Source organism: Typopeltis vanoorti, chromosome 10, assembly GCF_054136105.1.
Source record: "Typopeltis vanoorti isolate ZY-2024b chromosome 10, IOZ_Tvanoo_1.0, whole genome shotgun sequence".
Lineage (NCBI taxonomy): Eukaryota > Metazoa > Arthropoda > Arachnida > Uropygi > Thelyphonidae > Typopeltis > Typopeltis vanoorti.
Window position 1 is genome coordinate 117,136,486 of NC_143558.1, and position 16,097 is coordinate 117,152,582.

The 16,097-nt window shown below is 36.2% G+C and overlaps 1 protein-coding gene across 1 annotated transcript in view; it reads left to right on the top strand.

Annotated features, from left to right (window-relative positions):
* Positions 1-16,097, top strand: part of LOC150102727 (uncharacterized) — a 138,422-nt gene that overhangs the window by 31,944 nt on the left and 90,381 nt on the right. The window contains exon 2 of the mRNA XM_090399242.1: positions 1,313-1,628. Coding sequence (XP_090255368.1) covers positions 1,313-1,628 — 316 coding nt within the window. The remainder of the gene's footprint in view (positions 1-1,312; positions 1,629-16,097) is intronic.

The window sequence follows — 16,097 nt, forward strand, 5'->3', positions numbered from 1 at the left end:
ATGAAAGACTATTCATGGAATCAGCCTCGGCCCTTAGGAACATGCCAAACCTCAACAAATTTGGATGCATGAGAGTGCCCCAAATTTGGGAAACTTTTATCAGAAGAACTTCAGCCCAAAGGCCAAGAACTACCAATATAGCCCACCACGGGGCACCATCAGGACTTTAGGAAAACGCTAGCTTCCTAGCTTCAGTCTCATTTGCTGTTATTAGTACTTGTGTGCACTTGTCTTTGTAGTAAGTTCCCAAGAAGATGGCAACGTGACGTTCGCTGAAATATCGGAAACTATATATTAAAGTTTATTTAATCTATATTTCTAGTATACGCTGTCAATTCCTTAAATATTAGTTATCATGTTTAACCAGCGTATAAGCCTCTCAACAAGAAGAATGAAGATATGCTAGAAATGGTAATTACTTGTGTAATGCTCCTGAGCCTCATCTATGGAAAAGTGAAGTTGGATTTTTTGGGAGTGACTTTATGTTGTATATCACCAGCCCATTACCAGCCAAATTTGTTAATCAAGTATTAGTCCTGTTTCCATCAATAGATGTGGGGCAGTGTAATTTATAGTGTTTAGTTCTTTAAGTGACTCAATTAATACTATAATTTTTAAGTATTATTATGTATGAATTTTGCTGTTAAACACAGCATAAATGCTGTGAAAGTAATTGTGTCTAAATGCTCTCTTTAACTTTTCGGATCAAAATTTGTATAGATATCTAGTTTATATGTATTACTGTAATATAAATGAAAATGTGGAAGTGAAATCTGGACAATAAAACAAAAAGACAAAGATTAATAACAGCTGAAATTAAGTTTATGAGAAAAACTGCAAAGGTATACTCTATTCGATCACAAAAAAAATGAAGAAATTATGAAAGAATTAAACTAAGAATCAGTAATATAAAAAAATTTTAAAATATAAAAATAAATGGATGGAACACGCTGAAAGAAAACAGAAAGATTACCAGAACAAGTTTTAAATTAAAAACCATTAGGAAAAAGAAACCCAGGATGTCCTCTAAAGAGATTCAACGATGTGACTTCTAAGGCTGGAACAGGCCACTCTAGGCCTAAATCCTTGAAAAGTTTGATAATGATGACTCTAATATAAATATAACCTTGACATCCTTGAAACTTGTGTACATTTTTTGTAGAATTAATCCTCTGCTGCTGTATTTCATATTCAACCTTCTACCTCTTATTATAAACAATATTATGAATAATAAATTGAATTTGATATATTTTCTACTTATGAATTTTACAACACTCTCTTCAGGTTTTTATAACAAATATGTTTTATCTAGGTCTTATTCATTGTTTTTGCCATTGGCTCAACTCATCGTGGAATGTTAGATGCTACAGAACCCTCAATTGGAATTGGCCAACAATTAAGCCATGATAAAAGCTTATTACTTTTAAGTGCTGGAGGATGTGGAATACCATGTTCTACATTTGATTCGTTGGGACCACCTCCTAATTCTATTTTGACTATTCCACCACCACCAGTTCCTTCATTTCTTCAAGAAACCTTGCATTTGAATAGATCAGATAACTGTAACCTTTGTCATTTGTTTGGATCTCATTCTCAAGAAAGTGATGATAAAATGTCACTTCCATCTGGTAAATAATATATATATATATATATATATATATATAAAATGGATAAATGAATTTATTTGAATATATTCAAATAAATATATTTATTCAAATATATTTATTTGAATAAATTACATAAAAAATTGAATTTATTTGATAATATAAAATTGCATCATACTATATATGCAGAAAGTGAAGTTGATTTTTTTTTTGTTTCACCAGTTATTGAACTTGAATATTAGATATACAGTAATAATCATATTTGGCTTGTGGTTTGAGGCTCCACCTCAAACCACAAAAGCAATAGCAAATATAATGGAAGAAAGCTATATTAAAATTAATAATGAAACAGCCAAAAAAATTAAAAGCAATAAAGGTCTCATTCAAGGAAATGGATTATCACCAATACTCTTCAATATATATATATATATATATATATTTAAAAATAGATTTAATGACTTAAAAACCGAGATTACTTATAAAGATTTAATAAGATAAATACAACTAGTTTTGGCTTATAATAGCCTTCATCAGGTATTCTTAAAGGAAGAGAATAGTAATAAACATTGAAGTATCTACAAAACTTGAAAATACAGGTAAAAAATCGCCACACATAATTGATACATAAAAAACGTATTTTTTCAAGTTGTTCTAACAGGCGTGCCATTGTTTATTGCAAGTATGCGTGCAGACTCACGTGAACGCCAATATTGAATAACTGCAGCATGGCTATCTGGGATGTTATAACTCAAATTGTTGTTTAAGTGGACAGGATTCAGAAGGATTTCCCTTGATTCTATAATTTTTCTCTCAAACTCATCATCAGAGCGAAAAATATTTTCTGATCTATCCCAGCAAACGGAGTGGCTTTGTTGATCATCATTAGGATTATTTGAAAAAAGAACATGACTGGATAACGCAGTTGCATGAGATCTTTTGTAAGAGATGTCTCTTTTATGCTCTTCTATACGTTGCTCAACAGATTTGTTAGTTTGTCCGAAATAAGGGATATTGCAATCGCACCATAATTTATAAACACCTGGATATTTTAGGTTGTGATGAGGAGGCTTTGGATGGCTGATTAGAGAACGGATTTTTGGAAGGGTGGTGAAGAACGTCTTGATGTTATATTTTTTAAGGACTTTTGCTAATTTGTTAGCGACTGTACTAATATATGGGATGGAGATGCTGCCTTTAAAATTACTAGTTTCTGTGGTGCACTGTCTAGGAGGATTCAGAAGAAATTTCTTAATCGTTTTTTCAGAGTAACCATTTTGTTTAAAGATAAGAGAGAGTTGATTTATTTCTTTTTGTAGTTCATCTTGTTCATTCAAGAGAGAGCGTGCTCTGTGTCCTAAGGTAGATATAGTTCCAAGTTTTTGTGGTGGAAAATGATGAGAAAGATTATGCAGATATCTATTGGTATGAGTAGGTTTTTTGTAAATAGAGATTTTTAATCTTTCAGAGCAACATGTAAGCATGACATCCAGAAAAGGCAAGGAGTTATTATTTTCTAGATCAGTAAATTTTATATTAGGATGTTGGATGTTAAGATGATTAAGAAAAGCTATGAGAGATGTGTGCCCGTGATTCCAAACAATGAAAATATCATCAACATATCTTTTCCAAACTTTCGGTTTAAATGAGAAGGAAGATATGGCTTTCGCTTCAAAATCTTCAAGGAAGATGCTAGCTAGAACTGGGGACAAAGGATTGCCCATTGCCAGGCCTTGTTTTTGTTGATAAATGGAGTCCTGATATTTAAAGTAACCAGAATGAATGCATTGTTTTAATAAAGCAAACATTTTTTTGGATAATTTGTCCTTTAGTAATGTAAGTACCTCATCTGTAGGAACGTTAGTAAACAAAGATATAATGTCAAAACTTGCTAGAATGTCATTTTCATCACAACCTAAAATATCCAGTTGTTTATAAATTATGGTGCGATTGCAATATCCCTTATTTCGGACAAACTAACAAATCTGTTGAGCAACGTATAGAAGAGCATAAAAGAGACATCTCTTACAAAAGATCTCATGCAACTGCGTTATCCAGTCATGTTCTTTTTTCAAATAATCCTAATGATGATCAACAAAGCCACTCCGTTTGCTGGGATAGATCAGAAAATATTTTTCACTCTGATGATGAGTTTGAGAGAAAAATTATAGAATCAAGGGAAATCCTTCTGAATCCTGTCCACTTAAACAACAATTTGAGTTATAACATCCCAGATAGCCATGCTGCAGTTATTCAATATTGGCGTTCACGTGAGTCTGCACGCATACTTGCAATAAACAATGGCACGCCTGTTAGAACAACTTGAAAAAATACGTTTTTTATGTATCAATTATGTGTGGCGATTTTTTACCTGTATTTTCAAGTTTTGTAGATACTTCAATGTTTATTACTATTCTCTTCCTTTAAGAATACCTGATGAAGGCTATTATAAGCCGAAACTAGTTGTATTAATCTTATTAAATCTTTATAAGTAATCTCGGTTTTTAAGTCATTAAATCTATTTTTAAAAATGTATCACAACAACCGAGTTGAAGCATATAATTACATATATATATATTGAAGAGTATTGGTGATAATCTTCAATATATATGGAAAAAATCAGTAGCATTTCAAGATAAAGAAATTAAAAGATGCAAACTAGTCATCCACAACAAAGTAATAGAACAAGTGAACAAATTTAAATATCCAGGAAATTACATAAGCAACAATGGAGAAATCGACATTGCATATAAAAAGCAAAAATTCTAGCTGGCATTGGAACTTTGAACAGACACTTCAGTAAACATGTCTAGAGCAACTCAAATATAACTATATAAAATAATAGCCAAACCAATTCTGAAATATGGCAGTGAAACATGGACTTGGGGAAAACGAGACAAAAGACAAGTTAAAGCCGCAGAAATGAAGTTCCTAAGACCACTTGCAGACTATGAAAGAATAGACAAGATAAGAAATGAAGAAATAAGAAAACAGTTATCCATAATTAACATAACAGATTACATCACAGACTATAGAAAGAACTGGAAAAAACCACATAGAAAGAATGAATGAGGACAGCTGGCAAAATATTGCCTGGAACTATAAACCAAAGGGGCACCAATGAAGAGGAAGACCCAGGAGGAGATGGGCAGAAGACTTTTTAAACCCTTGAAAATGTTACAGGCAAACAATTGCCTAATATAGGAAGCCAAGAAGAAGAAGGCTTGTGCTACAAATGAGCCAACTTATCCCACATTGAAGAGTTTACTTACAAAAAAAAATTTCATTTCGTGAAAGTTTAAATTACCAAAAATTTGCATGGAACAAAAGATACCTATTTTCCTTTTAAGTTACAGTACTGAATGATGAATATGAGAGTTGGCTGATTTTTACATCAGTTCATGTTACAATCATATCTTTGAAGCTGTCATAATCATGTACACTGCTTGGAAAAAACTCAATGGACACCATAGTGTGAGGAACAAACATCCATGGCACCCACCTTAATAAGATGATGCAGGTCCTCCTTTTGCTGCAATGAGTGCAGCAATCCTACAAGGCATACATTTCACAAGCTTACAATGGAATTTTGGAATGGGAATGGGAATTTTGGGCCATTATTGCTGTAGGCATGTAATAAGGCCCTGGTTGTTGTGGGTTAGATGTTCACTAAGATTGTGATCAAGGCTTGAGGCCAGTCAAGTGTGGTAATGTTCATGTCCACAAATCATGCAGTCAAAGCAGCAGCCTTAACACAGTGCATTGTCTTGCTGGAAGAGAGAATGGTGTCATTTTTGTAGAAATGCTATAAAGTAGGAAGCATTGCATTGTCCAGATCGTTCAGATTCCTCTCAGAGTTCAATGTTCATAGCACCATAGACAGAGGTCCAGGGCCAAACCAGTAAAAACAGGACCATATCATGACACCACCTCCAAATTTCATAGTTGCGGGGGGTTACACACTCTGTTAAGAGATGTTCACCCAGCATCTGCCATACCCACACTTGTCCGTCTGCTTGGTAGAGAGTATAGCATGATTCATTGCTCCTTAACAGCTTTTCAAGCTTCCGCATCCCACTCTACATGCTCTTTGCACCATTGAAGATGATGCTGCATATTGGTTCGGGTAATATGGGGCTTGCATATTGCAGTCCTGCGATGGAGACGTATGTTGTGAGCCTTGGTTCTGTGAAGAGGGCAGAGATGTCAAAACTAACTAATAAACCTTCATGAATGTCCTAATCCTTCTCTTACAGGACAAATTCCCTCCCGACATCACGGTGCTCTTTGCAGATGTATTACGTTCTGGTTATTTTGTGTGGCAAAATGCTTTCTACCTACAAAAAGAAGGCACAGCCATGGGCTCACCATTATTCTCCCCCTATTGCTAACTTTTAAATATTTTGAGCAACGTGCACTAGATTCCTCTCCTTTAAAACCCAAAGTCTGGCTTAGATACATTGACGATGTTTTCGCTATCTGGCCCCATGACTGCCAGGCATTAGACTTTCCTCAGCCACATAAACAAACAACACAAACACATACAGTTCACAATTGAAATCGAAAAGCAGAACACACTTCTGTTTCTAGATACACTTGTCACATGTCTTCCTTCTGGCTGTCTTTCCTTCACTGTTTACTGGAAATCAACACATACTGGCCAATATATACATATAAACATCTCTGTGAATTAGAGTTACAAGAAAGAAACAAAGAAGAAAAAGACAAAGAAGATACCAGATATGAAGCTCAAAATCGGTTTTTCACTTTAAAAGGCCTAGAAGAAGCATTTAAACTTCATGAAACTTCTCAAGCAATCTTTGAATCACAAGATACAGACTTTGAACTATTTAGTAAATTTTCCCACGAAATGAATAATGCTTCTGCTTGCTATCAATCTCTTTTAAATGAACCGAAGCAGATGACACTCGAGTGAGTCCTTTGTTGAAAAAAAGATGCATCGAAGCATTCTAATATATCTCCTACTACTTCGACTGCTGCCTATTCATCCGGTGACATAGAAATGAGCTAATGTTTTTTTTTCCAAAGAATCTTTTTTTAATTTAAAATTTTTCTTATGTTATTTTTTAAGTATGTAAATCTTTGGTCAGTAAAGTCTTTTCTTATCATTTAATATTCCTTTTATATTTTACATGAGGGACGTCCAGAAAGTAAGTTTTGTTTTTAAATATTTTCACTACAGCTGCGATCGCAATGGTGCACATGCGTGCTGAGTTTGTTGATTCCTTAGCAAGGCAGTGCCATTTTCAGAAATTCTCGCAGTGCGTATGCTTCTTGGTGTGTGTTTATAATGTCTAAGAAAATCGAATCGCCTGCTGCATGTGAAATTAGGTTTCTTGAATGCAAGGCAGCTGAAATTCATCGTCAATTTTTGAGGTTTATGGAGAACACGCAATGAGTGATTCAATGGTACGAAGATGAGCAAGACTTTTTGATGGACAGGTGTGCACAATGATGAATAGAGCAGGTGACCATTTGGTGTATTCAATTGAAGAGAAGATTCAATATAATAGGGGATTCACTATGACATCACTCTTGCTGCAATTTCTAATAGTTTCATGTTCATGTCTTCATGAAATCGTGTCAGAGAAACTGAATTATCGGAAATTGTGTGCACGCTGGGTGCCGAAGTTGCTTACAGAACAGCACAAAATGAATCTGCTGAGCAGTGCGTTGGAATTCTTGACATGCTACCATGAGGATGGCGATGCTTTCCTGAGCAGACTAGTCACTGGGGACGAGACTTGGGTGTTGCACACAACCCCTGAATCCAAACAACAGTCCATGGAGTGGAGGCATACCTCATCACCAGTCAAGATGAAATTGAAGACAATGGTTTCCACTCGGAAAATCACATGCACTGTGTTTTGCGACAGACAAGGAATTTTGCTGGTTGACTTCTTGGGTCAAGGCTCCACAATCGATGCGAGTATGTACTGCCAAACCCTTAAGAAACTGCATCGTGCGATCCAGAATAAATGACATGGCATGCTTACCAGGGGCGTTGTTTTGATTCATGATAATGCCCATCCACACACGGCCGGCGTAACACAACAACTTCTCGCTAGCTTCCTCTGGGAACACCATATAGTCCTGACCTCACGCCAAGTGACCTTCATCTTTTCAAACATCTGAAATCTTTCCTTGGTGGCCAGTGTTATCAAGACGATGACGAGGTCAAAGAAGCAGTCAATACGTGGTTTGTGTCACAGGCGGCAACCTTCTACGATGAAGGTATACAACTCTTGGTGCCTGTTATGATAAGTGCCTGAATGATGTACGAAGAACATGGCAGAAATAATAAACCAGAATATTGCCACAGCAGCAATTCATTTCAATGGAAACATCTCTGCTGTGGAAATACAGAGAGGTATAAGACAGGGTGACACAATATCTCCAAAATTATTCACAGCATGCCTAGAAGAAATATTCAAACTTCTTGATTGGGAAGGGAAAGGCCTGAAGATAAATAGAAGATATCTAAGCCATTTGTGCTTTGCAGATGACATAGTTATCTTTACGTCAACTGCGCATGAATTACAGACTCATATCCATGAACTCCAAATTGCTAGCAAAACAGCTGGCCTAAAGAAGACCCAAGTTACGTTCAATCAGAAATAATAAAATCAATAATGAGGAAATTAAACAAGTAGATCATTACATATGCTTGGGACAACAGATATCAATGAAACAAAATATCATGAATGAAATTAAAAGGCGCACGATGCTTGGGTGGAAAGCATTTGGAAAATTATATTCAAAAGTCAGCTACCATTATGCCTGAAAGAAAAGTTTTTAACCAATGTATTCTTTCTATACTGATATATGGCTGTGAAACATGGACACTGAATGCAAAGGAAATTCAAAAATTAAGAAGAACATAATTTAGTATGGAAAGAAGTATGCTTGGTATCACAAGATTGGATCACAAAAGGAATACATGGACAAGAAATCAAACCAAAGTCTCTGACATCATTGGAAGAGTGAAACATCTGAAGTGGCAATGGGCTGGGTATATTGCTCAAAAACAAGATCAACGATGGACAAAGGTACTGGATTGGATTCCATGAGAGGAAAAACGACCACGATGCCGACCTAAATCACAGTGGATTGATGATATCGTCATATTTGCAGGAGGGATGTGGGAAAGGAGAGCCATGGACAGACAGTTTTGGAGTAATCTTGGAAAGGCCTTCATCCAGCAGTGGATCGACAATGGCTGATAATGATATATAATTAAATAAATTAGGGAAGATTAGCAGATTGAAAAAAAAAGTACTATCTCCCATAAAGGAGATAAACATAGACCATTGGATCTGTTTAAGTTTGGAAATGGAGTAACTCTGTGCAGAGTGGAAATGGCAGGTTCAGTAAACCCTAACTGTTCAGGTTCATGGTAATTGATATAAAATTTATGTTCTTTGTGAAAAGCAGATTTTACAAAATTGTTTATAATAAGATAAGCCAAAGGAGCAAGGAACCTGGTAAACACCAGGAAAATCAAGTGAAGAAAGCTTGTCCTTAAGCAATGAGAGAAAGGTGGAGATTTTACTGATAGGATGAAAGGCCATGAGAACTGTTTAGAAGTTTTTAAAATTTTCTCAGTATGCTCTGACATTCCTTGCACATAAGGGTGTGGAATACAGATGATGTCCTCTTGAGCAGAAAAGGTGGGAATTCTATAACCGATGAATACTTTATTGATGAAGACTTCACTAAAAGTGTTTGATTAGAAAGCTGACTTACTATGTTGCAATTCTTAAAAAGTTCATCTGAACATAAAGAAGGGCATGATGTCTTGACAGTCCCAGTTTTTTTTATTAGAATGAGTGGTCTTAATCTGCATGGATAGAGATGGCCTGGATGAGTTCTTCTTCCAAAATATTTGAACTGTATGCTGCCAAAAGGTTGAAGAAGAATTGCCAGATCCAAAAAGGCCATTTGATAGTTTCTTTTTCTAATGGGAACTGAATTCTGATATGAGCTGCATTTATTTTGAACAGAAATTGCTATTTGAAAGAAGAACCATTCCAAACTGCAAAAATGTCAGACATTCTAAGCTGAACACACCATCTTCCACCAGGTACAGTGTTCTCTGGAATAAATCAAAAATCTTCATAAGAGCAGGTTTTTTATGTAATGTCTTTATAAGGATTTCTTTAATTCACATGAAAAACACAAGTAAATAACTAATTGTATATATTTAACACCACATATTTCAGCCTAAATATTACTGGCCATAATCAGTGGCAACAATAGTTAATTACAAAGTTGATGGCAAACAATGGATTGATTTGAAACAGTAAGAGCTGCATGATGTTATACATCATGCAGCTCTTACTGTTTCAAATCAATTTCAAATCAATTACTGTTACAGCTCTTACTCAAACAAAGCAATGGTTTAACTGAGGAAATATTGACAATTCATTAGCTATTGAAAAAAAAAAAATTGATGTGTGATTAAAAAAAACTTTACCATATTTTAGAGAGAGAGAGAGCAGTCATTCCAATTTAAGTTCAGATGGTGAAGTAAGGCTTTAGCACTTTCTATAAACAAGTGTTCAAATTTATATCGGCATTGATGAAGTTAACGTGTTTCAGACCATAGGATATTGTAGTATCTATTCCATGATATGCCAAGCCAGATTTTTGAGATTTACTGTTGCCAATATAAGATTGTTCCTGTATTCTCTTTTCTACAGAACTTTCAATTTGTCTGAAGTAAGAACAATGACAGTCACACGAAACTTGGTAGACACAAGAAAGAGCCAGAGGAGAATGTTTATATTTGGAAGATGGAAACTATGATGATAATTTGTTGACAGGAAGAAAAGTAGCCACTAAATTGTATTTCTTAAGAATTCTGGAAATGAGTTCTGAGATGCCAGAAATGTATGGGATTGGTAATTCCCTCTCATTCACAAAAATTTATCCAATTTTGTAGATAAAGTAAAAATTGTTTTCCCTACGACCAACTGATCTAATTGTTATCTTTGATATAGAATCTCTCTTCACTAATGTACCTTTTGAGGATACACTATATCTACTTTTTGAAGCATTTCCACAGGATATAGTGAAATTATTTGACTTTGTCATTCAGTCTGGATATTTTGTCAAAATAAGTTTTACAATCAAGTTGAAGAAATTTCCATGGGAAGTCCACTCTCAAAAACTTTTATTTTGGACATTTAGAAGTCACCGTGTTCTCATCCATACACCTTCAGCCTTCATTTTGAGTTCATTATATAGATGACATTTTTGTGATCTGGTCCCATAATGAAGAAAAATTACCTACTTTTTATCTGATATAAACAATCTACATCCACGAATTAAATTTACTGTGGAAATAGAAAAAGTCAAATTATCCTGTTTAGATATTCTACTCCTCCGTTCACCATCATGTGATTAATTACTTTCATTTATCGAAAGCCTACTTTCAGTGGATGCTACATTCAACAGCAATCTGCTCACTATTCCTCACAAAAGACTGGAATTATAAAAACTTTAGTACGACATGCTCATGGCTGGTCTGGTTGGCCAAGTGGTTAGCTTATTTTCTTTCCAGCTGAGAGGCTGTGGGTTTGAATCCTGCCAGGGATGGCTGTTTGTGATTGTTCTACTAACCATTTACCATATGTAGTGCTGTAACCTGTGTCCTGGCAGAGTATGACCTTGGATGTCTTACGTCATATAAATCAAAAATAACTAACATGTTCACACTGTATGCTCTATGCATCACCAGTTATAGCAAGAACTCAAACATCAAACAATATATGAAACTCACTGGTTTCTCAGAAAAAGCCATGCAACAGTGTTTTTAATTCCTATATTCCCTCAGATAACAAGGAAACGGTGTGCTAAGTCCCAATCCCTTACATTTCTGGCATCTCAGAACCTATTTTCAGAATCCTTATGCAGTTTAGTGGCTACTTTTTTTCCTGTCAATGAATTATTGTCATGGTTTCCATTTTCCAAAGATAAACATTCTCCTCTAGCTCTCCCCTCGTGTCTACTAGGTTCCTTGTAACTCTCATCTTTCTTATTTTGGACAAATGCACACTCAGTAGAGAACAGAATACAAGAATACCAATCTTACATTAACAATAGGAAATCTGAGAAATCTGGCTTGGCACAGCACTGAATAGATACAGACCACCATATCCTATGGTCTGAAACACGCTTACTTTATCTATACTGGTATAAATTTGAATGCCTGTTTAAAGAAAGCTCTGAGGCCTTATTTCCATTTGAACTTAAATTGGAATGGCTGTCTCTTGCTATCTAAGATATGGGAAAATCTCATTCTAATTACACACCACTAAAGTTTTTTAGTACAGTTAATGAATAATTAATAATACGTTTCCTCAGTTTTACATATGTGGCAGATATCCTGCAAAACCTGAAGTCGAGCATCAGAGCCCTATATGCAGATGATACAGCAATATTGGCCAGATCTCTCAGTCCCAAGCTGGCAATCCAGTGCCTCCAGGATAGCATCTCTTCCCTGGCGAAATGGTTTTTGGATTGGAGGATCCAGGTCAACCCCCACAAAAGCTCAGCCATACTTTTCTCTAGAAGGAAGATCCCCATCAATGACTACATCCAACTCTTTGGAAAAATGATTCCATGGCAGACAGAAACAAATACCTGGGAGTACAACTTGACAAAAAACTTCAGTTTAAGAGCCACATATCAAACTCATTGGCTGTAAGGTATCCAGAGCCATAGCTCAGCTTTAACCCTTGATCAACCAAAGAAGTAAACTACACATACCAAACAAACTGTTAATATATCTGATAGTGATATGTCCTGTAATTACTTATGCCTCTCCAGCATAGAGCCATACCTCTAAATCAAATATCCAGAAAATACAAGGGATTCAAAACAAGTATCTGCAGATGATTCTAGATGCTCCATGGTTTATTAGAAACATCCAGATCCATCGAGAGACCAAAATTCCATTTGTCTTCTCCCTTCCTCGCGATTCAATTGAAAATTACTTTGCCATGACAAGCATGCACTCCCCAAACCCACTAATCAAACAAGCTTCCAATTATGACGAAGCAGTCTACTGCAAACAAAAGACCCAAATCAATTCTACTTCCAGCTGAATGCAGCTAACCATAATGCCACAAGGGGCGAGAGTAAAGCTCAAAACCATCCCACACACAATTTCCTTACTCAGACAAATGGGAATATGAAAAGCATGCTTGCTTCACCCATCTAGTCAGTAACGTTAATTGATTGATCAGTTTTAACATTTGTGTTGTTTTATGTATCGTATCACGTGGCTCTTAGTGTTACAAATCAAACAATTGCCTGCATTCTACCTTGTAATTAACTAGCGTGCACTGATGATGGTCTGTAATATTCAGGCTGAAATATATTATTATTATTAAGAGAGACCTCCAGGGAATTAGGCACTCATCGAGGGAGGCCGCATACTACATGCACCAGCTATCATACTTATTATTGAATTCATTCACTCTGCTTGTGCACACACAAACAAATGGCAGTCCATTCCAATCACACACCACCCTATGAGAGAAAAATCTAGCCCTCACCCCCTTCTTTGTGGCATTTATTCTCAGCTTCCAAGGATGCTTTCTCTTCTCCTTTCTCCATCTGCAGTCTACAAATTCTCAGTCTGTCTTCATAATCAATATTCCACAATCCTGATATCATTTTTAACACTCTCCTTTGCTCTCTCTCTCTCTCTACTGTATCAGAATCACAATGGAAACCAGAAGACCAGACCTGTTCACAATAATCCAGGTGAGGTCTTATCAAGGTCTTGTAAAGAGGCAAAATGATATCCTTGTCTTTGCATGTGAAAGTTTCTTTCAGCATTGCAATTATCTTTTGAGTTGTATTTGCAATCTTTGCTACATGCCCTCTGAACTTCAACTTCCTATCTACTAACACTCCAAGATCCCTAGCCTGATCAGTTTCTTCTAGCATAATCCCACCAGTATAATACGATATTACATATTTATTCACACCAAAGTGCGACTTTGAACTGACATCCATTTTTCCATGCCCACAATTCCAGTCTATTTAAATCATTCTGCAAGTACTTCATATCAGCTGCATTCCTGATTACCCTACCTATTTTTCATCATCAGGAAATAGTTGTCTGTTGCCTGTCAGATTCTTCCAAATATCATTAACGTATGAATTGAATAACAGTGGACCAAGGACTTTTCTTTGTGGTACACCACTAGTTACCTTAAATCTTGCAGACTCACTTTGCCCGTATACCATATACTACTTTTTGATATCTGTCGGTCGACCATCCTCTTAGTCATGCTAATATTTTATAATCCAAACCCATATTCTTTAATATATGCAACAGTTTCCATGTTGTATATTCTGTCAAAAGTCTTAGCAAAATCCAAAAGTATCATGGTGTATCCATTCCCCTTGTTTAGTCCAGTGGTAATGTTATTATAGAATGTGAACAAGTTGCTAAAACATGACCTTCCCTTAGTAAACCCATGCTTCATTGCAAAGTAGATTATTCATTATGAACTTATTTCTGAATATGAGGCCTAACTTATTTTTCCAAAATCTTCACCACCACCTCTGAGATACTGATTGGTCAGTAGTTGGATACGGCCTTTGCTCCACCCATGCAATGGGATTACCATACTGTACATTGTTTCCATTCCTGCAGTATCTTCCCTGTTCTGAGACTCAAATTATATAGCCTGGCCAAAGGAATAGCCAGTTCATCTGGACACTCTTTTAGCACCCATGCTGACATCCCATCTGTTCCTATTGCTGAATTCTTATTCAGTTTGTGCTACAGCTCTGATATCTCCTCTTCATACACCACTGTTTCTTCATTAATTGAAGAGATAGCAGTGAACTCAGTGTCGCTTAGGTTGATAGATTTTACCAAAATGAGCACTCATAAGTTGAACAACCTCTTTTGCATCTGTCACTCTCACACCATCTGCATTCAGAAGAGGTATTCTTTCTTTATTTGCAGCATATCAATAAAATTCTTGTGGGTTGTCTTTAGCTTGCAGATCCAGTTTCTTTTCATACTCAGACTTAGCTTTCTGTACAACAGTTGTAACTATTCTAGCCTGCTGATTATAATTTTCATAATGGACATCATCCCTATGCACACGGTATTCCTTCCACATCATCCATTTCTTATGAATCTCTGGCTTAATAAGATTACACATCTATTTGACACCTATCCTGTTTATTCTTTGAACTTTCAGGACATGTTCTGATATTGCATCATTTAAGTATTTTTTTAAATTATTCCAATGCACTGTCAATATTCTTCCCAGCAACTGATACCATTCTTACTTACCTGGCGCTGGCAAAACTTTGATCTTCAAGGAAGTTTGCCCAGTTAACTGACCCATTGCACACATGTGTTGGTTGAGTTCTGCCACTTTCCCAAACTGGGAAAGTAGCAGAAGTCAACCAACAAGGAGTGTGGAATTTTTCGCGCTATAGCTGGCCTGGTTGGCCGAGTGGTTAGCATATCCGCTCTCCAGCCAAAAGGCTGCGGGTTTGAATCCTGCCGTGGGCATGGATGTTTACGATTGTCTGTGAAAATAATAGTGGTGATGGTGGACAGTAGATGGCATTGGTGTAGATGAGGCGGTTTGTGGATGAGGTTGAGTGGTGGAGATGGAGAGTTGTAAAGTAGGTGCCCTCCCTCGATGAGTCTTAGGACTCCCTGGAGGTGTCAAATAATAATAATAATAATTCCGTGGAACTCAGTATACTCCTTAGTTTGTCATAATTTCCTGCTTTGTAGTTCAGCATGAAACCTTCTTTGAATGGAACATTCATAAACTTAGTCACTTCCCTTGAACACTGTCACCAACTGGAGGTGGAATAGTTACATGTTTAATTGAAACAGCCTCTGACACTATAATCAAATCGAACACTCTTCGACTTCGAGGTCCTTCTGTCAAATGCTGCTTCAGGAAGTTGTCTCACAACAGCTCAATAAATTCAGTTTTTCTTCTCATGAGAATTTAGTGCTACCCCAATCAATATTTGGGTAGTTCAGCATGAAACCTTCTTTGAATGGAACATTCATAAACTTAGTCACTTCCCAAGTGAGTACCCTTGAACACTGTCACCAACTGGAGGTGGAATAGTTACATGTTTAATTGAAACAGCCTCTGACACTATAATCAAATCGAACACTCTTTGACTTCGAGGTCCTTCTGTCAAATGCTGCTTCAGGAAGTTGTCTCACAACAGCTCGATAAATTCAGTTTTTCTTCTCATGAGAATTTAGTGCTACCCCAATCAATATTTGGATAATTAAAGTCTCCCATTATGATTACTCTTTTTCTGCCCATCATCTCTATTTGGTGATGCATTTGTTCATCACTTGCATCCGATCCACCAGTCTGTAACAACACCCCAGTATGCAATTGATCTTGTTAGATTTCACCTCACACCAGATGGTTTCAAACTCACTGCCACATTAAA